Source organism: Nicotiana sylvestris, chromosome 6 (genome assembly GCF_000393655.2).
Source record: "Nicotiana sylvestris chromosome 6, ASM39365v2, whole genome shotgun sequence".
Classification (NCBI taxonomy): Eukaryota; Viridiplantae; Streptophyta; class Magnoliopsida; order Solanales; family Solanaceae; genus Nicotiana; species Nicotiana sylvestris.
This window is the reverse complement of record NC_091062.1, coordinates 193,648,356-193,670,651: the sequence shown is the minus strand read 5'-3', so window position 1 is coordinate 193,670,651 and position 22,296 is coordinate 193,648,356. Positions and strand designations below refer to the sequence as shown.

Sequence of the window (22,296 nt, the reverse complement as noted above, 5' to 3'; positions counted from 1 at the left end):
TGCCCTTACTGTTACCATTTTCACTACAAAAGAAAAAGTCTCCTGAGAGTCAATTCCCTCCTTTTGACCGTAACCTTTTACAACCAGTCGTGCTTTAAACCTTTCAATATCACCTGAAGCTTTATACTTTATCTTGTACACCCATTTGCAACCAATGGCTTTCTTCCCATGAGGAAGAGGCATGATGGACCAAGTATGATTATCCTCCAATGCTTGAATCTCTGCTTTCATAGCATCAACCCATCTTGGGTCCTTAGCAGCTTCAGAATAGGTTCTTGGTTCCACTTCAGTAGATAGCTTAGCAACAAGGCTTTGATAATTAGGTGCAAGAGCTTTGTAATTCAATACAGAAGAGATAGGGTACAGACAAGTGTTGGCAGTCTTTTTTCCTTTATCTGGTTGGACATAATCTTGAAGCCAAATGGGAGCCTTACTAACTCTGCCTGATTTTCTTTATGGTTCTGAAGGAAGTACTGGAGGTTGAGAGGAAGAATGCACCTTTGATACAATAGGGATTTCTGGAACAGGAGGAGAATTTGATGCAGACAATGTAGGAGCAGTAAGGATTTCTGATGTAGCAGGAACTTCTGATGCAGTAGGAGAAGCTGGTGCTGATACTGTAGGAATTAGAGGCTCAACTGAAGCATGTTGTCTCAATTCTTCATAAGAAGGAAACCTAGAAGAGGGCTGAAAAACAACTGGTTGTTTAGTAGCCATGTGTTGTTGGAAAGGAAAGACTCCTTCATTGAAAACCACATCTCTGCTAACAAAAATAGACTTGTTGTCCATGTCATACAGTTTATAACCTTTCTAAGTAGAAGCATAACCTAGCAACACTGACTTGATTGCTCTAGATTCAAACTTGTCTCTTCTAACCAAGTTAGTAGCATAACATAGACTGCCAATGACCCTCATATGTGACAAATTAGGTGGTTTGTTGTATAGCAGCTCAAAAGGAAATTTGTTTCCCAGCACTGATGATGGAACTCTATTGATCGCATAGACTGTTGATTCTACACAGTCTCCCCAGAATCTAAGAGGTAGATGTCCTTGAAATCTGATAGCCCGAGCAGTTTCTAGGATATGTCTATGCCTCCTTTCTACCACCCCATTTTGTTGTGGGGTATATGGGCAAGAACTCTGATGCAGAATACCATACTATTTGAACAATGTGCTGCAATGTCTGTTAATGAATTCTGAGCCATTATCTGATCTAAAGATCTTTATCCTCTTGTTAAACTGATTCAACACCATCACTATAAAGTCTTTCAGTATAGTAATTACATCAGACATAAGTTGCAACATGAAAATCCAAGTCCATCTAGAAAAATCATCAACCAATGTTAGAAAATATCTCATTCCATTATAAGTAGGTACCTTGTATGGCCCCCAAACATCCATATGAACCAGATGAAAAGAATCATTTGTCTTAGTACTACTAACTGGAAAAGGAACTCTTGTTTGTATAGCTAAAGGACAAATGTCACAGTGACTTATTGTAAAACTAGAATTATTTCTAAAAACATTAATCTTCCTGATTACTGCCATAGGCACATGCCCTAACCTCTTGTGCCAAATACCTGCATTCAACTCTCCAGAAACTGCCATTGCTTTTGCTTCTCCAGCAAACTGTTTCATTTTCCTTGAGCTTAGGACATATAAGCCATCTTCTTCCTTACCAGTCTCCTTCACCCTCCCAGTGGGAAAAAACATGGCACAACAGTTCAAAGCCTTTGTTAGTTTGGACACAGAGAGAAGATTAAACTTAAAATCTGGTACACAAAGCACATCCTCAATCAAGTCACCTCCTGCTAAGTGACAATCCCCTCAAGATTAGGTAGCTGAACCTTCCCAGAATTTCCTACTGACACACCATTTTTCAGTGCAGATTCATCATTAATCATGTGATTTGTTGCCCCTGTATCTACTATCTATCTTAGTACATTCAAATTATCAGATAAGTTTTTACCTGCCATGTTTGCACTAGCCTCAGATACTTGAGACTTGTTCAATAGTGTTAATATTTGATTGTACTCTTCTGTAGTGAAGAATGGAGCTAAGACTTGTCCATTTCCTTGTTGTTGTTCAGTATTAACTACATGATGACCCTGTGCAATATTCTGCTGTTGTTGATTGAGAACAAGATCAGCTACATGATTACCTCTTATGACTGCATTTGCTTTCTTCTTCCCTTTGAAATCAGCCGGATAACCTATTATCTTATAACAGTTCTCCTTGAGGTGACCTTTCATTTTACAAAACTCACAGTGCATGAGCTTGTAGCAATTCTCCCTGTTATGCCCTTTCATGTTGCAAAAATCACAAAACATAGGAAAATTTCTTCTAGGTTTCTGAGTTCCTCTCATGTTAGTAGTAAAGAGTGTAGTGGGATCAATGTGTTCACCTAACCCATAACCACCACCATATACTAATTTTTGACTTTCATCCTAAGCAATTAAAGCAAATGCTTGATTTACAGATGGTGTTGAAGACATCATTAGAATTTGACTGCGAGCTTGACTATAACCATCGTTTAGGCCCATTAGAAATTGCAATAACCTTTGATTTGTCAGATGAGTAACAAAGTCCTTGGACTTATCACAGCAGGAAGGCACAGGCATGATAGAATCAGTTTCATCCCAAAGATCTTTCAATTTTGAGTAATAAACAGAGACCGGTGAAACACCTTGAGTCAATGTAGCAACCTCCTTATGAAGATGATAAATTCTAGTAAGATTAACCCTATCAAATTTCTCCTTTAAATCATTCCAAACAGAATAAGCATCAGGACGAAAGAGTATACCGCTAAGAAGCTCCTTGCTTACATTGCTCGTAATCCACGATTTCACCAAAGCATTGCAACGATCCCATTGTTTCTCCAGATCCTTGCCAATAGTATCTCGACGAACAGTGTCGTCGATAAATCCGAGCTTATTTTTGCATTCCAGCGCCAGCAACATCGCTCGACTCCAAATGCTGTAATTTTCCATTTCGATGAGCAATATTCCGGTTTGTACCACTCCCGGCGAATCTGATGGCTGTAGATACAGCGGATGATTGTGATCAATTATGTTGGAGCTAGATTCAGCAGTAGAATTCACCATAATTGCAAAATTAGGTTTTCAATTGAACTTCGAAAATGAAGAATTTCTCGATTTCCTTTCTGAATTGCCGAAGAAAATCCCTAAATTCTCTCAATTAGAAGCTCTGATACCATGTTGAATTCTGTAATGAACGCTAATTCAATGTGTGCGTGTGAGATTGATCGAGAGAACAGAAGAGAGAATAGAAGCATGGGAGATCAAACTGTAATAGAGTTGCAGAAGAAAATGATTTTTTTCTCTTACATTTACAATGTGTAATACAAATATTTATATACAATTGACTAACCATGGTTAAGTTAACAACTAACTATAGTTAAGTGACCCAACTAACTAAGTACCGTGTGTACTGGCACTATCTTCTACAAATAGCATATTAGATAATGTTATGGCTACCTTGTCTAAAAATATTTCACGTTATCTAGAGCACTCACAATTTCTAGAACCAAATTGTGTAACCAGATAACACTTTCATGAAAGGTCCATTATTTACTAGAGCAGAGCATACATGTACAAGGCTGACTATGGGATGATAAGTTTCACATGGCTTTTCAGTTGTGTTGTTTGAATTGACTCATTTTGAGTAGCCTTATTTGTGATTCCAAGAAAAAATAACTACTATATGTTCAGTTCCTGTGAAAGTAGTCTGATCTCTTGAGGAAGATTGGACCAGAGCATGTTGCACAGTATGCATCACTCACGTCGTATGCAAATACAAGTATTTTGGTTATTAACTTTTGTAATCCTCAAGAATGGCGTCGATATTTTTCCTATCACAGAATCTATTTTGGAGGATTTGATGAAAGCAAGTGCAAAAAGATTTAACAATGATAATAAGGATGTACTTGAAAACTTTAGAATCTGCTCATAATTACTCAAGGGTAAAAAGGAAGTAGGAAAGATTGCTGTATTTCCTTAGTTTTAGCTTTAGAAAGTACTTTTCTCCCAGAAACTAGTATCTTTTAACATATAGCTATTAGCTTATTTTTTATGAATCATCAAGAAACTAGAAACTGCAAGGAAAGATGGGAATAGCAGAATTTGAGCAGGTTGATATGTCTTAATTATATGGAAAAATCAGGGATAGGTAGAGGATGCAGCAGCCTGAAAAATAAAAACTAAGGACTTTTATCTTTGTTTTTGACTTCTCTTGCATTGTATGTCCTTGACATGTTATAGTTGAATCATTGGATTGGATTATTGAATTGAATTCTGTAAGTTAGTGGAATGTCATCAAATGTTCCTTCAGAGCATGTAACAAGAAGGGGCGGCGAAGGGGAAGTTAACAATTATCAGTTCATTATTGCTAAAGCTTTCTAGTGGTACATTAGTTCAGGCGCAGGCAGCAGAATACTTCAAGAAGAAAACAATTCTGCAGACCTCACAAGAATCCTACATTTCTGTGGAAGCCAAAAGCTCAGGAAGCACTCTATTTAGAAATGGAATCAAAAGGCGTCACAGGCGCCAATTGGATGAACATCGACATTTGGAACAGAACGAAGAAGCGTCTGGAGACGTGCCAAATATTTGGTAGGTTATTCTGCCAATATCCTTCCTTCCCCTGCCCACTTAAGCCAAATATCATATTAATTTCATCGCTTAATTACAATTTGGTAGTGCAGGAATGATTCTTCTTAGAAGTATTACGATATTAGAGGTCACCAATTTGATAAAGAGATCAATTGCCCTTTCCATATGGTTAGTACAATCTCTCCCACAGATGATTACTTTGATATAGCACGATACAGTTACTACGATATATTTGAATCTTATAAGAAATTTGGTCGTTTCCGTATGCCTACGAAAAGAGCCAACTTTTGTGCTGTCGCGAGAACCTCTTGTTTCATCTATTCATTCTCCTCTTCAACATTTGCTCCTACAATATAATAAATAATTAGACGTCCCCTCTGGACAATTGTGATCAGTATCACTTTATGGCAATTTAGAATATAGTTAAAAAAGACAAGGTCAGACTGCCTGCTTTGTCTCTTCTTGACCTGAGTCCTGCAATGTGAACCTTGCATGCTGGTGATAAGCCTTCAAATAAAATATGTTTCTTAGGGAATCTGTAGTTAATTCTAAGCAACAAACAATGAGTACATTTGCAGCTAGAAATTTAATTAGCTTCGGCCCCTCTCCATGCAATCACGTGCCTATGCAGTTGAGTCTTCTGTCAGTTTTCATAATTAAGCAAATTGGATTAGATAAAGCCTACGAGTCAAAACCAGCGTGTTGCCTTAGTAAGAAAAGGCTCAGGCATATAAAAATTTCTTGAAATCAAATTACGCATAGCAACATTCACAACTAATTGATGATGGATTCTTAATGAATCCTCTTATGGGCTATGACCGATCTTAGCCCCTAACTCACCCTTTCTTGACATTGCAGAGGAAATATTAGATTTTCGTGGAAATTTTTTCTTAACTTTCATTAGACGGGGAAGGGGGATAGTAAGAATTATCTCACTATTGTATGAAAAACCTCCACCTTCTAACGATACCATTATACAATGAGCCTTGGCAGCTATATTGCCCGGACTCTCTAAAATGATGCCACACCCATATCAGATCCTTCAAAAATACACTATTTTTAGAGGATCCGACACGTACCCAGTACCATTTTCGGAGAGTCCGAGCAACATAGCTTGGCAATAGTCTTCATGGAATTAATTCTCACCGATGTTTGCCACTTTTTTTCCTTTGGTTTTTTCCTTTACATTTCTGTTTGCAATAAATAAAAAAAGCGCAATCTGGTACACAAATTATCTCGCATTCACACATGGTCGGGGAAGGGTCGCATCCCTAAGGGTGATGTAGACTGTCTACCCTAGTACAAGTATTAATTACTATTTCCACGATTCAACCCTTGACCTACCGATCACATGAAAGCAACTTTACCTTTGCTCCTAGGTTCCTTCAAAACTGACCCAAAAAATGAAAAAAAAAAAAAAAAAGAAGAAGATAAATTCTCAGTCGAATAGAACCCGAAGCTTAGGGAACCCAAGAGCGCTTTCCAGCAGCAAGTGGATCTCCGCTAAGTTGTCTCTTCAAACTCCCCAAAACTCTAAGCAGGCAAGTAGCTATGCTGTCAAAGATTAGATTACCTTGAATTTCCATCCATTTAGTTGTCTTAACATGAAAAAAGACAAAAGAAAGAAGAAAACATCCATTTTCCCAATAATCGAATCTTCCATATCACCAAGTGCAATTAATGGATGCATTGAAGCTCGCATGTTTTTTATTTTCTCTAAGACGGTACTGAAGATGTCTGTTTTTCACCCTTACTTTATTCATCACCTTAAAATATTAGTAAAATAAGTGATTATGCCATAACCCCATAAACAATATTTACAAGGTTCTCATCCTGTCGACCACGTCTCTTCTTCCTAAGAGGGTTACTTGATTTGAAAATTGAAATTGGAAACTGAAATAGAAAAAGTTCGTGTTGTAGGAAGTAAAAAATGATTTAACTTATATACGCTAGTGTAAAAAATTTATGTTAAAGGTTAAAGGATTTAACCTACTTCGTTTCTAGGTTATTGATCCTATTTTTTATGCATTGATACATATAATCATATTGAAGTATTAACCTAAATAGTCATCCACTCAATCACTTAAACTAAAAATAGTTGACGGACATATAATACATATATAATATGTATATAACCATGGATAAGTATATAATGTATGTATACCGGCTAGTAATTATAAATTGTGAATCTGTCGACTTCTTGTATAAAACTCCCAACCATATTTTAGGTGATCTGGTTGTAATAAAATTATTTTTACGTTGTCATTGTATAAAAGTTAAATTCAAAGAAAAAAAATGACCTGGTTAGTAGACTAGTGAACATAGAAAAATGGGTATGATAATTATTCAATTGTGTTCTAGTAGCTGGGAAAGAGAGCTGTTTTCCTCGGAATAGAAGATAAGAAGTTTGGAATCATGTGGAAAGCATTAAATGCTGAAGAGTGAGAATCGAACTTAGGGTTCTTCAATTCTCATTTGTTTAGGAGTATCATTTCAGAAACCTCGTGATACATTTTGCTCCAATTTGCTGTGGAGATTTTTAATTCTAGTTGTCGTGCTAAGCCATAACTACAGAAGAATCTTTTCATTTTCATGCCAACTACTTAATGGTGAATCAGACGTGTAACAGCTTAAATTACTTAATTTTGTGCATGTTACCAGTTACCACTCATGTCCTATTAAATTACAATCCTTTTGTTCTCATTTTGGTCGTCTCCAATTAATATCCAACTTTTCCAAATCTTGGATGTTAAAGAGACGACACTTGGACGAAATTAATAAGTAACCTGCCAAAATTAATTTTCTTGCTCTTGACAAAAAAAGAGTACTATCTGAGAAGACCGTTTATTTTTGGGCTTCATCTTACAAACATAAACTTTTTTCTCCTTTAAATGGAAGTAGATAAAAAAGTAGAAGAATTAACCTAAATAGCTGCCCACCAACCACTAAATTAAAAATAGCTAGTCGGTGTATAATATATGTACAAATATGTATATAACCGTATATAATTAATGTATAATAATTTATGTATACTAGCTAGAAAGAGTAAATAATGAATTAAGCTGGCTATTTGTGTAAAGATCCCTATGCAACTAAGCCCCCCCCCCCCTCCCCCCTTCCCTCTCTCTCTTTAAGCTTGAAAAAGAATTTGTCAGACAAGATTTTAGCTCATAGCATTTGAATTCAGGAGATCTGCTAAATATGTTCGAACATAATATTTCGTATGTGTACATAGGGGTGATTGATGGCTTTTCCAGCCATTACTATAGAGGTAATTGGAAGTTGGAATTTGTGTTAAGCACGTCGTATTTTGTAGATTAAACAACTTTAACACATGGTTTACAGACTAAACGATAATTTCCTTTAATAAGAGTCCTTAATTAATGTCTTAAACAATAATTTCCTTTAATAAGAGTCCTTAATTAATGTCTACCAAAATATTGTTCGGCTGCCGGTGGACAAGTCAATTGACACAAATTAAACCTTAAAAGGTCTAAATGTGGAAAATGAGAGGAAAAATTTAAGGTTTGCCCAACTCGATTTGCGCCAATATAAAATGAGCAGTATTTTGAAATTCAATAGACACTCCCCCGTCTCAAATTATTTTTCATATATCTTTTTCCACGGCTCTTAGAAAATATTAATTAGAAGTGATTTTTGACTATTTTACCCTTATTTATGTTTTAAAATATAATCTATCTTGATTGAATATTTATTCAATTTATGTGCCATGTCCATCTTCAAGAATAATTACTGCTAAGGGTAAAATGAGAAAAAAATAATTAATTTCGTCTCGAACTTCTAAAATGAGAAATAATTTGAGACAATTATTTTTAGAAATCACGATAAATAATTTGAGACAGAGGGAGAGGGAGTAGTAATTTTCTCTTACTAGCTCGAGCTTCTTTTTCCTAAAAAGAGAACTGAAATTTCATGAGTGGCTCCTGCTTTCTTTATGCACTAGTAGTATACCATAATTTTTTAGACCTCTCATTAGGTAAGGTTACCTGCAATAAGAGATAACTGTTTAATAAGCATGACCGGTAATTAACTTGAAAAATAGAATAAAAATAAAATAACATGTTACAATAAATGTGATACTGTTATTATTCTTCTACACCGTTATTGTATGTAGCTTGAATTGGCCAAAGAAAGAAAAAAATGGAGTACTACTTAATGTTTAGCTTCATTTGGGTAATCTGGGTAATTTGAATCCAATTTTCACCTAATTAAGTGGTAGTACAAGGGTTGAACAGGTTATTAGAAAGACATATTATCTAACTAAAATTTTATGTTTTCATGTGAATGTCCGCCAACAAACATTCACGTCGAGCTCATCTTTCTCTTGCTCGGGGTTAGGACTTTTGCATCGTTACTCACCATTTTGCTAAACCCTAACCCTAGTTGTTCTACCATGAATTTATTGCCCCTTGTCTTATCTAGTCTTTGATTTAAAGCACGTCTTAAAAAAAACACGTCTTTTCTTGATATTTAAAAATATTTCATTTGCAACCTTCATTATTTATTACTACTAGTAGTTAGTGTCAATATTAGTATATACTCCTAGCTACAAAGTATATGGATCTCAAATATACACGGGTCAAACAATAACGTGGAAATTAATCAAACTGCATTAGTTGCCAACCTTTAATGCATCTTGGCGGTGGTCAACCTCTCGTCCTTGATTCTTTATCATGATTTAATTTACTGGACAAACTAACTCAAAGAGTAATAAAATGAAGCTCGAAATGATTATTTTTTGTTTTCTTTATTAATCCGTAAAGATTTCCAACTTTATAATCATGATTAATCTTTCATGGACCTCTTTTTTTTTAATTGGAATTGTTCACAATATTTTATTGTCTCTCCATTCTAAAGCGTTATAAATAGGTTCCCAGCTCATTCTCTTCCAAACTACACTTTGTCCTAGCTAGCTACCACTACTACATCTCTCTTCCTTAATTACTTCTCATTAAAGAGAAATTTCTCTTAGTTCAAGTTGTCTCTTTGGCACAAAATGGGATCAGGAAGTTCTCCTTGTGCTTCCTGCAAATTATTAAGGCGTCGCTGTGCCAAAGACTGCATCTTTGCTCCTTACTTTCCTCCTGATGATCCCCACAAGTTTGCCATTGTTCACAAGGTGTTTGGTGCTAGCAACGTTAGCAAGATGTTGCAGGTTTCTCCTTCTTTCTCTCACCCTTAATACATCCTTCTTATGTAATACTGTCATACATCAACCCAAAAAACAACATTAATTAAACCCTTTATTAAGTAACTTTCACGTAGGGTTGTGCTATCATTTAAATCTACGTTTCTTTTAAAAGTAAAATAAAACTTGAAATGACTAAAAATGTCAAATGGAGAAACTCCGAGCACTTATCCCTTTAGTCGGCTCTATATGGTGTGAATCCAGACTTCCCCGATGCATTAAAGCAAATGAACTTGAAATGGCTTTTATATACCTATAGTAGTGTGTTTACTTCTTTATATTTTGGCTCCTGTATATAGTAGTGAAAATTCTGATTCTGCCACCGACGTAGAGGGGTGGTTTCATCATGTTATACAACATTTTGTAAGGTATCTTTTTTTCTTGGTATACATTTATATTCAGGAACTTCCAGTACAACAGAGAGCAGATGCAGTAAGCAGTTTGGTATATGAAGCGAATGCAAGAGTGAGAGATCCCGTTTATGGATGTGTAGGTGCAATCTCCTTGTTACAGAATCAAGTATCCCAATTACAAATGCAACTGGCTGTAGCTCAAGCAGAGATATTATGCATCCAAATGCAGCAAGAGCCTGTTCCCAGCTTGCCAACAACGTGTCTAATGGAACCTCATGTCGAGAAATCATCACCATTTTCAACAAGTAACGCTACTAATTATAACTTCAATAATAATCTGCAATCTTACCTCAGCTTTACGTCCTCTAGCACTAGTCATGTAATGCAAGACCCTGTAAAGAGAGAGTCTCTCTGGACATAAAAACTAGCTAGGCGCGCAGCTCTTGTTTAATTTGGTCATCTTGTTTTTTAGCTGGCTATATGTTTTGGACTTCTTAAGTAATGAAGTGCTAGCATTTCGACTGTTTCTACTGTTGAATATTACAACTCTCTATCTTCCATTTTATATGATAGTACTCTTTTATTTTTCGGAAAAGGGTTCAAAATGTCTCTAAACTATTGGAAAAGGTTTAAAAATATCTTTCATTCACCTATTGGGCTAAAAATACCTTCCATCCACCTTTTTGGTTCACTTATGCCCTTTGACCGTTAGGTCAAGGGTGAATTAAAAATAATTACTTCAAAAAAAAGTTGCAAAATATTTTTGTTTTTTTAAACTAATGCACAGTCGTCCACTAATTTAGTAAAGTCTTCTACTTCTTTTTTAAATTTTTACAAAAAAAAATATTTTGTTTTCATTTTTTAAATTTTTTTTAAAAAACAGGAAAATTTTTTTGTAAAAACAGAAAATATTTTTTTTAATAAAATATTTCCGTTGTTTTAAAAACTGAAAAAAATACTTTCAACGAAATATTTTTGTTTTTGAAAAATATTTTTTTCATCTTTTTCAGTTTTTTAAAGCATTTTGTTTTTGCAAAAACTGGAAAAACAAATTTGTAAAAACTGAAAAAAAAAATTGTAAACACAGAAAAAAATATTTTCGTTTTTTAACAAAATATTTTTGTTTTTTAAAAATTGAAATTTTAAAAAAAAAATTGAAAAAAATGGAGAAAAACAATATTTTTCAAATACGAAAATATTTTTGTTAAAAACAATTTTTTCTGTTTTTACCAAAAAAAGCTTTAAAAAATGAAAAAAAAATTGTAAAAATTGAAAAAAGAAGAAGAAGACTTTACTAAATTAGTGGACTACTGGTGCATTAGTTTAAAAAGATAAAAATATCTTGTAAAATATTTTTTTTATGTAATTATTTTTAATTCAGCATTTACCTAACGGTCAAAGGGCATAAATGAACCAAAAAGGTGGATGGAGTGGTATTTTTAGCCCAATAGGTGGATAAAGGGTATTTTTAAACCTTTTCCAATAGTTTAGGGGCATTTTAAACCCTTTTTCAAAAATTGGAATGAAACACACATGTATTTCCATGTTTAGAAATTTTTTAACTTGAAACTTTTCATTTTAAAGATCACCCCTCTTAAAGGATCATTGATCACGCCCAACTATGCCTTATAAAAAGGACAATGCGGTCGTTGCAAATATAATCCGGTTTACAAGTCCGGAGTCGAATCCCACAGAGAACTAAGGCTTAGCTACAGCTGTTCACTATCACCAAGAAGACAAGCTTGAACAGTTCCTAACTTATAGATATTTAGATTCTTGTGTTTAACTAATTGATTAACAAATTAAAATAATAAATTAACAACTAAAGATACTAAGAGTTAGAGACAAGATTAAGGAGGTCTAGAGTTATGATTTCCCCAATTGTCGGAATCCTTCCCGCTATGTCTTCTATAATTTCGCCTAAGTATTCTCTACCGATCATGAGCACTCTTATTACCGTAAATCTCTCCCGAGTAATCACGACAATTTACTAGACGCACTCTCCCGAGCTACGCTAGCTGGCTTTTGATACAGCTCACTTCAGATCGCACCCAAGGCTTCGTTATCCCTAATCCCGCCTTTAAACCCTCGGTTATTGATCCCTCATATACTCTGGGAGTGGTGTTGTTCAACAATTACCTAAATATGCACTCTCTCCCGAGTTATGCATACTAAATAGGCACAGCTAATTGAGAGCTCTTCAATTAACTACAATAAGAACGTAGTTGAACAAATAGAGATTATACTACGGCTCAATTATATAAAAACATAACAAGAATTTATCCTACAAAAGGTTCTATCAAAACTCTAGATAACAAATTAGCTATTCATAATAGTATGTAAAACTACAATATTAAAAGTCATAACCAACAATGAAAAATAAGAAGAGGAAAGAAAAAAACTTGTAGAAGAATTCCCGAGCCTTGCTCCTATTGTGTCTCTGCCTCCTTAGGTCAAACCTATGTCAAAAATGTGTCCAATACTTTTCTTGGCCGGCTTCCTTGGTTTAATATAGGATTTAGGGCTTAAAATCTCGTGTTTTGCACTTTGGTCCCTGAAATTTACGCATCCTGCCGCGTTTCCACTGCGGTCGCGCCGGAACCGTGGCCAAACACCCTCTCAGATTCTTCAGTTGTCCGCGACTTTCCTCTGTCGCGGTTCTGCCGCGGTCGCGGTTTTTGACCCTGTTTCATTTGGAATTTGGAAAAACGTAAAACATAAAAGTTGTAGCCCTTTGAGTTATCTTTCCAACCATATATTGTGGATCCCAAATGGAGTTCTTAGTAAAAGGTTATATCTATTTTACTAGACAGTGAGCAATATGCCTCTTCGAGTTTTCGTTTTATTGTTTTATCATTCGTTGATCCCCGAACGCGATCCCGGCTTAATTCCTTGAGCTATTACCCAGACTCCAAAGCTCCAAACCACTTAAATTCATTACATAACATCTATATAGCTCGTAATCACACCTACAAGGCATAAAATACACAATTAGTGCAAAACACTAGCGATTAAAGCGCAAACTCAACTAAAGTGCAGTAAATTAGAGTGTAATAATCGACTAAAATACGTAACTATAGCCTATAATCACCCCACACTTAAACCATTGCTCATCCTCGAGCAATCAAACTACACTTTTTTTTATAGCCACGACCTTTTTAAATAATTCTCCTAACTCATCACACCAAGAGTATTTAAAATAGACTAAGCACAAAAGCGTAACATCTTCACCTTAAGATTTGACTCATAAGTATCACGCATTATTCACAACTCACCTACTTAATCTAACGTAGAGGTCACTGACATTACCTTTCCTTCATGAATCAAGTGCCCTCACACAACAAAAGAGAGTAGTTCCACATAGTAAAATTTAAGAACACTTAGGAACTCAAGATAGAAAGAATTCACTCACTTTCAGAAATAACATTCATATGCCACAAAAGATGCACCATAAGCTTGCCCGTAGTGTACTACTCCACTAATCGAGCTCATTCAATCTAGGATCAATTAGGACTTTATTTGGTTGTAATGTAGGCTACGGGACAGGTAGGATACATTTAGATATAAGAGTGACTACAACTCCCTTAGCACTTTAATACATATACGTTAACATTCAAACCCCATACTTATGTCAAGCCAAACTCCACTTTCACATCAATATACATCAACTCCCAAATTATTTAAGCACAATTATATCAAGAGTCACCATTATCAAAGAATAATTTTTTTTTCACAACAATACAACTATATTATTTTTTTTCATTCTTTTCTTTTCAATTCAAGTGGCTCTTGCTTTTCAAACCAATGCACCCTTTCTCCTTATTTCATTAGTTCCACTCAAAAGCCAAACCAATCACCCCACACTTTAAATTTTACAAAGTTCATAAACAATTCAAGTGCTCATGAGAGGTTACAATGGTTCAAATAGATGGTTAATTCAAACAAATGGGTAAGGCTTGTAATGTGGTTGCCAAAGAAATAAGATTATAGGCTCAAAGGGGTTAACTACGATACATAACAATTAGGTGGGTAGAATATACATATCTGGCTCAACAAAGATATGCCTATATCACTTCCTAGACTGAATAAAACTACTATTTCGCTTTGCAAATACACGGGGCAAGTTCTAGGCATCAAATGCAATGCACAGAATATAACAAATCCTTACACACACATGGCACATGACTCACTCAAGATTGGATCATCAAGACACTCTAGTCAAAGCAGTTAAGCAAAGTTAAGATCATACAATTTAAGGTACTTCTACAAGAGTCAAAAACTGAGCCTAAGCGTCACAACCAAAGTACTCACTATTCTCAAGGCATAACAAAGTCAAGAGATATTGCTTCACTTCAAAACACAACACAATGGCTCCTACTCCCAAAAAAACTAACTACACCCGGTTCAAATAAAACCCTTGGAAAAGAATCGTGGTTTAAAGAAAAACCAAGGGGTAATTATTACACTAACTAACAAAAGAAAATCTTTTTGTACTTTTTCTTTAGACTTAAACCCCTCAAGAAAATTGTCTAATAGATCCATCGTCGGGAAAAGTCCAATCTTTTCTATTTAAAAAAAATGTTCAATTAAACTAACACAACTAAAATAGCATAGAAAGTCACCCAGACAATCTTCTCACCCCGCACTTAAAATTGTGCATTGTCCCCAATGCACACCATAACTAATAAAAAGGGTAAAAGAGACTCCCTGGTTGGCCAAAGGCCGAAACATTAACAGCTCATGGGGTACTCAGACTTCTCCCAAGTTTGGTCCTTTGTGCGGGTACCTCACACTTAGTTTCAACCATTTTGGTTTGTTGTTGCATCCTTCCAATACCTTTGCTTTCCATGCTCCTAGAAAATAAAAAATTGACACTACAAAAATAATACAATTAAAAAAATAAAAAATAAATAAAAGAAAGCAATAAAGTTAGGTTGCCTCCCAACAAGCGCTTGATTTAACGTCGCGGCACGACGCGGATCACTTTTTGCCTCCACCTCGAGTTTATGAATTGAACCCCAAGTTTTGATTCAAGCTTATGATTATGGTCATGGGGTGGTGGAACGAATCTGACTGGCCCAATAAAATAATGTAGTATTCTGCACTTCTTGGCCTTTAGATGAGGTGTGTAATCCCGACTTTCTGGAAAGAAGAATTCCAGAATGTAAGCACTTTGTTCCTCATTCCTTGACTCCTCAAGTGGCTCGGACGACTCTATTTTCATATCATCATCTAAACACAATGTGGAAAAATACTTGGAGTGAGGACCAATGCGCTCAACTACATGAACATTGGGACAGTCTACATTCTCAACACTAATGACAATAGAGTCAACTAAATATGTATCCTCAATATCCTTGGTTGACTCTAGTATCTCCTCTACGACATCGGCATCCTCAAAATCTAGATGGTTAGAGTGTTGGGGTTCTACTTTGGATCCCTCCATTAGCACCTCAATTTCCGTCTCTAATGCAAATTGCTCCTGGCTACTATCCATAATATTGACATATTGAGCATTAAAAGCTTCAACTAGTTGACTCATTTGAGCCTCTAAGTTACGAATAGTTTCATCTTGCCTTTCTACCTGCAACTATATTTTACTTTGTTGTTCTATAATGCACTTTAACATATCTTCGATCTTCTTTAGGTCAGCTTCCCTAGGTTCTTTGTTCCTATTATCCTCACAAGAAAACGTAGAATCATCATAATAAGGGGTTGGGGGAAGATAAGAAATATAAGCACAACCATGAAAGTGACCATCTTGACCACCACACATATCACACACATTCCACACATAAGATTGAGTTGGTGCACATAACTCGCTCTCGGGAATATTTTGATAATTTTTCCAAGGGTAGTTTTCATCACAATATTCGTAAGGAGGATTAAAAGTAGAATTACCAACATCAAAAATTTCATAATTCAATGATGCCATGTTTTTTCTTTAAATCAACAAGTAAAACAAAAAAAAATCAAATACAAAAAATAAAAATAAAAGTTCAAACTTGAAACCTAGCAATATGTACACCTACAGCTACATAGTTAGTTCCCCGGCAACGGCGCCAAAATTTGATCACGCCCAACTATGCCTTATAAAAAGGACAATGCGGTCGTTGCAAATATAATCCGGTTTATAAGTCCGTAGTCGAATCCCACAGAGAACTAAGGCTTAGCTACAACTGTTCACTATCACCAAGAAGACAAGCTTGAACAGTTCCTAACTTATAGATATTTAGATTCTTGTGTTTAACTAATTGATTAACAAATTAAAATAATAAATTAACAACTAAAGATACTAAGAGTTAGAGACAAGATTAAGGAGGTCTAGAGTTATGATTTCCCCAATTGTCGGAATCCTTCCCGCTATGTCTTCTATAATTTCGCCTAAGTATTCTCTACCGATCATGAGCACTCTTATTACCGTAAATCTCTCCCGAGTAATCACGACAATTTACTAGACGCACTCTCCCGAGCTACGCTAGCTGGCTTTTGATACAGCTCACTTCAGATCGCACCCAAGGCTTCGTTATCCCTAATCCCGCCTTTAAACCCTCGGTTATTGATCCCTCATATACTCTGGGAGTGGTGTTGTTCAACAATTACCTAAATATGCACTCTCTCCCGAGTTATGCATACTAAATAGGCACAGCTAATTGAGAGCTCTTCAATTAACTACAATAAGAACGTAGTTGAACAAATAGAGATTATACTACAGCTCAATTATATAAAAACATAACAAGAATTTATCCTACAAAAGGTTCTATCAAAACTCTAGATAACAAATTAGCTATTCATAATAGTATGTAAAACTACAATACTAAAAGTCATAACCAACAATGAAAAATAGGAAGAGGAAAGAAAAAAACTTGTAGAAGAATTCCCGAGCCTTGCTCCTATTGTGTCTCTGCCTCCTTAGGTCAAACCTATGTCAAAAATATGTCCAATACTTTTCTTGGCCGGCTTCCTTGGTTTAATATAGGGTTTAGGACTTAAAATCTTGTGTTTTGCACTTTTGTCCCTGAAATTTACGCATCCTGCCGCGTTTCCACCGCGGTCGCGCCGGAACCGCGGCCAAACACCCTCTCAGATTCTTCAGTTGTCCGCGACTGCCCTCTGTCGCGGTTCTGCCGCGGTCGCAGTTTTTGACCTTGTTTCGTTTGGAATTTGGAAAAACGTAAAACATGAAAGTTGTAGCTCTTTGAGTTAGCTTTTCAATCATATATTGTGGATCCCAAATGGAGTTCGGAGTAAAAAGTTATATCTATTTTACCAGACAGTACACAATATGCCTCTTCGAGTTTTCGTTTTGTTATTTTATCATCCGTTGATCCCCGAACGCGATCTCGGCTTAATTCCTTGAGCTATTACTCAGACTTCAAAGTTCCAAACTACTTAAATTCATTACATACATTTATATAGCTCGGAATCACACCTGCAAGGCATAAAATACACAATTAGTGCAAAACACTAGCGATTAAAGCGCAAACTCAACTAAAGTGCAGTAAATTAGAGTGTAATAATCGACTAAAATACGTAATTATAGCCATAGAAATATCATAACATGTTTAAAATTACAAATTCTAAGGGTACGCAAAATCTTTCTTTCTTTCTTAAACTTAATTTTCAGTTAAACACCACCATACATAAAACGGAGGGAATACAATTTGCAAGTCTTTCTTTCTTTGTCCAAAATTATAGAAGGTGGTGATCGCTCATGAAATGTCCAAAATTTCTTTCTTTTTTCTTCTTCTTTAGGTGCTTCAATTAATGGGTTTTGGCAATCATGGAGGGATAGAGAGGGTGTACTGAATTTCAAATATAAAACGGAAAGACTAGAGATTTCAAACAGGAAAGAAAAAAAAATAAAGAGATGAAGAGAGTAGTATAGCTTATTTAATTTGCATGTATGTGCTCAAACCGAGGTCCCTTTCATGTGGAGTATAAGAGTGAGGTAGGGTTTTGACATTTTCATGAATTATCAAATCTTTCGATGCAAAAGAACTTTTTCTTTTAGTTTTAAAAAATATCTGTTGAAGAAACCCATACAAGTCGTCCTTTGATTGGGAAAATGTTCTTCTTTTGATCCTTCCGTGCTAGTTTTCGCTTATTGTCTGCGTGGAAGTTCTCATTATCGTTGATGTTAACAAGGTGGAATCAGTAAATCTTAATATATGATAAGATATCATAATACTTTAATAAAAAAGGTCAGTCTTTTCTGTCTCTATTTACTTTCTCTAGTAAAAACGTAATTAACCATATTTTAGATATTTCTGTCTTTATATGGAACTGAAAGGCTTGCCCAACTGGATTTTCCTACACTACTAGAAATTCGGGAAAAATCGTAAAAAACTAATAAAAGTAAGTTGGTAATGACCAATAACCGTTCAAAACGCGACCATTAACGTGTGATCAGTATTTTAAAGACCGGAATGACATACTGACCAAAGTTGGTCGGTAATTAAATTACCAACCAACTTTGATTGGGCAATTAAATTCAAAAAAAAATTGCCGAAAAAACCGACCAAAGTTAGTCAGTTTTTTCCGACCAAAGTCAGTCGATATTTTAATTATGTAATTAAAAAATGCATCATCTAGGAATAGAACCAGGGTCTTTATTGTGGCAGGATACTATTCTACTACTTGACCATTGGTGCATTTTGTTTTAAGATTATCTTTTATTTCATTCATACTCATTAATTGTATTTTCGCAGGAAAATAACCGATCAATGTCGATCGGCTTTATTAAAAAATAAAATTATCGACTAAATTCGGTCGGATTTTTTAAATGACCGGACGAATCAACCGATCGATTTCGTTTATTTTTTAATATTAATTTTAGTTTATTTTAAATAAAAACCCCACTAAAGTTGGTCGGTTTCTTGAAAAATAAATTACATGGGACTCAAAAATAGTTTCCCATATTTTTGCGACTCGGTCGACCGCGGTCAGTTTTTGCCGAATTTCTAGTACTAGTAATAAAGTTCTTAGAACCTGTTTGGCTAAGCTGCCAAAAACTGCTTATTTTGAAAAGTACTTGTTTTAGAAGTGATTTATCCAAAAGTACTTTTGAAAAAAATAATTTGTGTTTGGCCAATTCATTTAAGAAGTAATTTTTACAATTTTTGATATGGTAGCTGTAATAAGAAGATTCTGAATCTCAAACTTGAAAGATGGCATTGAGCGTAAAATAGAAATTATTTTAAATATTTAAAAAAATATTGTTTTCGTAAAAAAAAATAGTTAAGTGTATTTAAATTCAAATTCAAAAAGAATAACTAATTATTAACAATACATAATGCATTAAAAAAATTTAAATTCAGAAAGAAACTAATTATCAACTATCCTAATTCCTAACTAACTTTGTCCTGAATTGTCAAGTGATTTATTGTGAGGCTGCCATTTGGCTTGATGTAGAGACATTTTCTTCTTATAATAATAATATATAAATATAGATTATGCGAGGAAATTATAAATTTATTACCTATTTGTAGGTAAGTTTCACAAATTAGATGTGATAGTTGTTGTAAAGATTCGGGAATTAATAGCCTATAAGAGAAGAAATTATAAATAAATATTTGTAGGAAGAGAATTAATAACCAAAGAAGGATGTAGACAACTTTCTTTAGTGTGAAAAAAGAAGAAGATAATTTGGAAAGTTACAAGACATTACACAAAGAAAAAATCAAAATCAAGAAAGTCAATAAAGAATTTGAAAAGTTACAATATGATTCATGTATATGATTTCTTTAAATTTAAAAAAATGGTAAAACAAGAAATAATAATGAAACAAAAAAACTTAATTCAATAAGGGATAATTTAGAAAATATAAATTTATAGTAAGGATAGTTTTGTCTTGTGATGACCCGAAAAGTCATCTCTTGTTCTAGAAGTCAAAACTGCGTTCCGAGGCCTTGAAACCCTCTTTTTGTCTTACCTCAATTTTCGTGCGCAGTCCGGGCGCATTTCTGGAAAGCTTTTATGTGAAATTTTAGAAAAATAATGAATTTGGTCTTTAAAATTGGTTAAAGTTGACTTTGGTCAACATTCTTGGTAAACGGATCCGGACCCGTGATCGGACGGTCCCCTAGGATCCGTAGAAAAATATGGGACTTGGGAGTATGCCCAGAATCGAATTCTGAGGTAGAAAAGAATTTTTTTAAAGAAAATTATTTGCTGGAAAATATAAAGGTTTTCAGAAGTGAAATAATGCATTTTCTTGATGGTATTGGGCCCGTATCTTGATTCCGGAGCCTGATACAATTTAAAAATAATAATTAAGTTGAATCTGTGAAAGTTGGTAAGAATCGGAATTGGTTTGGTATAAATCGGACCTATAGTTGAGAAAATAAAAATTTTGATGTTCTTAAGGAATTTCATGAATTTGAGGTTAAATTCATAGTTGTTGATGTTATTTTGATGATTTGATCGCATGAGCAAGTCTTTATAATGTTTTTAGACTTGCGTGTATGTTTGGTTTGGAGCCCTGAGGGCTCGGGTGAGTCTTGAATAGGCTATGGAGTGAATCGGACTTAGGAAGTTTCAAATTTTTCATCTGGTATGTGTTGCAGGCTCTGATCTCACAATTGCAAGGTCAGATGTCGCAATTGCAAGCCTATCAGGCTTGGGAATTGCGAGGACTTCATTGCAATTGCGAGGAAGTCAGACCAGCATTTGATCACATTTGCGATCTTCCCCTTCGCAATTGTGAAGTCATCAAGGGAGGTCAGTCATCGCAATTGCGAAGAGAACAGGGCAGGTCTACCTTCGCATTTGCGAAGCCTGGGCCACATTTGTGAGTTCGCATTTGCGAACCTGTCATCGCAAATACGATATATGCACCTGTGCAAATTCCAACTTGGACGGGATTTTCTTCATTTTTCAAACTCCCTCAAACCCTAAGCTCTCTTGGGCGATTTTCCAAAGAAAGGTTCTTCCCCAAATCATAGGTAAATAACTTCTAACTTATTTTCTTCAATCTATAACATCTTTTTACATGATTTCACTTCAAAATCTAGGGTTTTTCATGGAAAATTGAGTGTTTTTTGGTAGAAGTTAGGATTTTCAAATTTTAAGGATTTGGACCTCAATTTAAGGTCCGATTTCAAAACTAATTACATATTTGAGTTCGTGAGTGAATGGATGATCGGGTATTGGTTCTAACTTCAGGTTTTGACCAAGCGGGCCCGGAGTCGATTTTTGACTTTTCGGGAAAAACAAGGAAAAATCTATTTTTATGCATTAGAATTTGTTTGTTTAGCATATATTAATGTTATTAAGTGCATTGTGACTAGATACAAGCGAATTTGAAGTGGAACCGAGGGGTAAAGCAGTAGTTAAAGCTTAATTTATCCGTGGAATCGAGGTAAGTATTTGGCCTAACCTTAGCTTGAGGGAATATGAGTTGTGATCTATTTGCTATGTGTTAGTATTGAGTACGACGTATATGTGTGGTGACGAGTATCTATACGTTAGTGTCAAGCATGCCCGTGAGTCTTATATCATGATTGTTGTGACTCTATTATGTATCGATCATGCTCAAATTGATGATTATTAATGTTGAACAAAGCTTATGAAAGTTTCTTGGTAATTGATTATTTTTTAGAACTGGCATAAGTTGAGTTTTATTTTTGTAAAGTAATTGTTAAAAACGAGATTAGTTATAGCTGAATCCTTTGCCGGGATATTATTGTTGATATTGTTGAGGAAGAGTGTAAAGCACAAAGGGTGATGCGTGCGTGATCTTGTGAGTGAGTGTAATGCACGAAGGGTGATGCCGTGTCGATATTATGAGTGATAATGCATGAAGGGTGATGTCGTGCCACGATTTGAGAGTTAATGCACGAAGGGTGATGCCGTATCGATATTGTGAGGAATAATGCACGAAGGGTGATACCGTGCCATGATTATGTGAGGTAATGCACGAAGGGTCATGTCGTACCATTTATGTTGTTTCATATGGTGAGAATGAGAGTAAAAGCACGAATGGCGATTCCGTGGATGTGTTTTCGTTTAATCATTCTTGTTGATATAGTTATGATGTTCCTTATGCTTCCTCATTGATACTTCTTTATTGGTTTATTAATATAATCTGATATCCCCGCAG

General features: G+C 35.1%; 2 protein-coding genes across 2 annotated transcripts; one reads left to right on the top strand and one right to left on the bottom strand.

Annotated features, from left to right (window-relative positions):
* Positions 1-2,447: 2,447 nt before the first annotated feature.
* Positions 2,448-3,104, bottom strand: LOC138871877 (uncharacterized). Its single transcript, XM_070149792.1, has one exon. It carries the CDS (start codon positions 3,102-3,104, stop codon positions 2,448-2,450), a length of 657 nt encoding a protein of 218 aa, XP_070005893.1.
* A 6,462-nt stretch (positions 3,105-9,566) lies between these two features.
* On the top strand, positions 9,567-10,717 carry LOC104212820 (LOB domain-containing protein 12). Its single transcript, XM_009762169.2, has 2 exons — positions 9,567-9,807; positions 10,243-10,717. The coding sequence occupies exons 1-2, from the start codon at positions 9,649-9,651 to the stop codon at positions 10,612-10,614; spliced, it is 531 nt and encodes a 176-aa protein (XP_009760471.1). The 5' UTR covers positions 9,567-9,648; the 3' UTR covers positions 10,615-10,717.
* Positions 10,718-22,296: the final 11,579 nt, after the last annotated feature.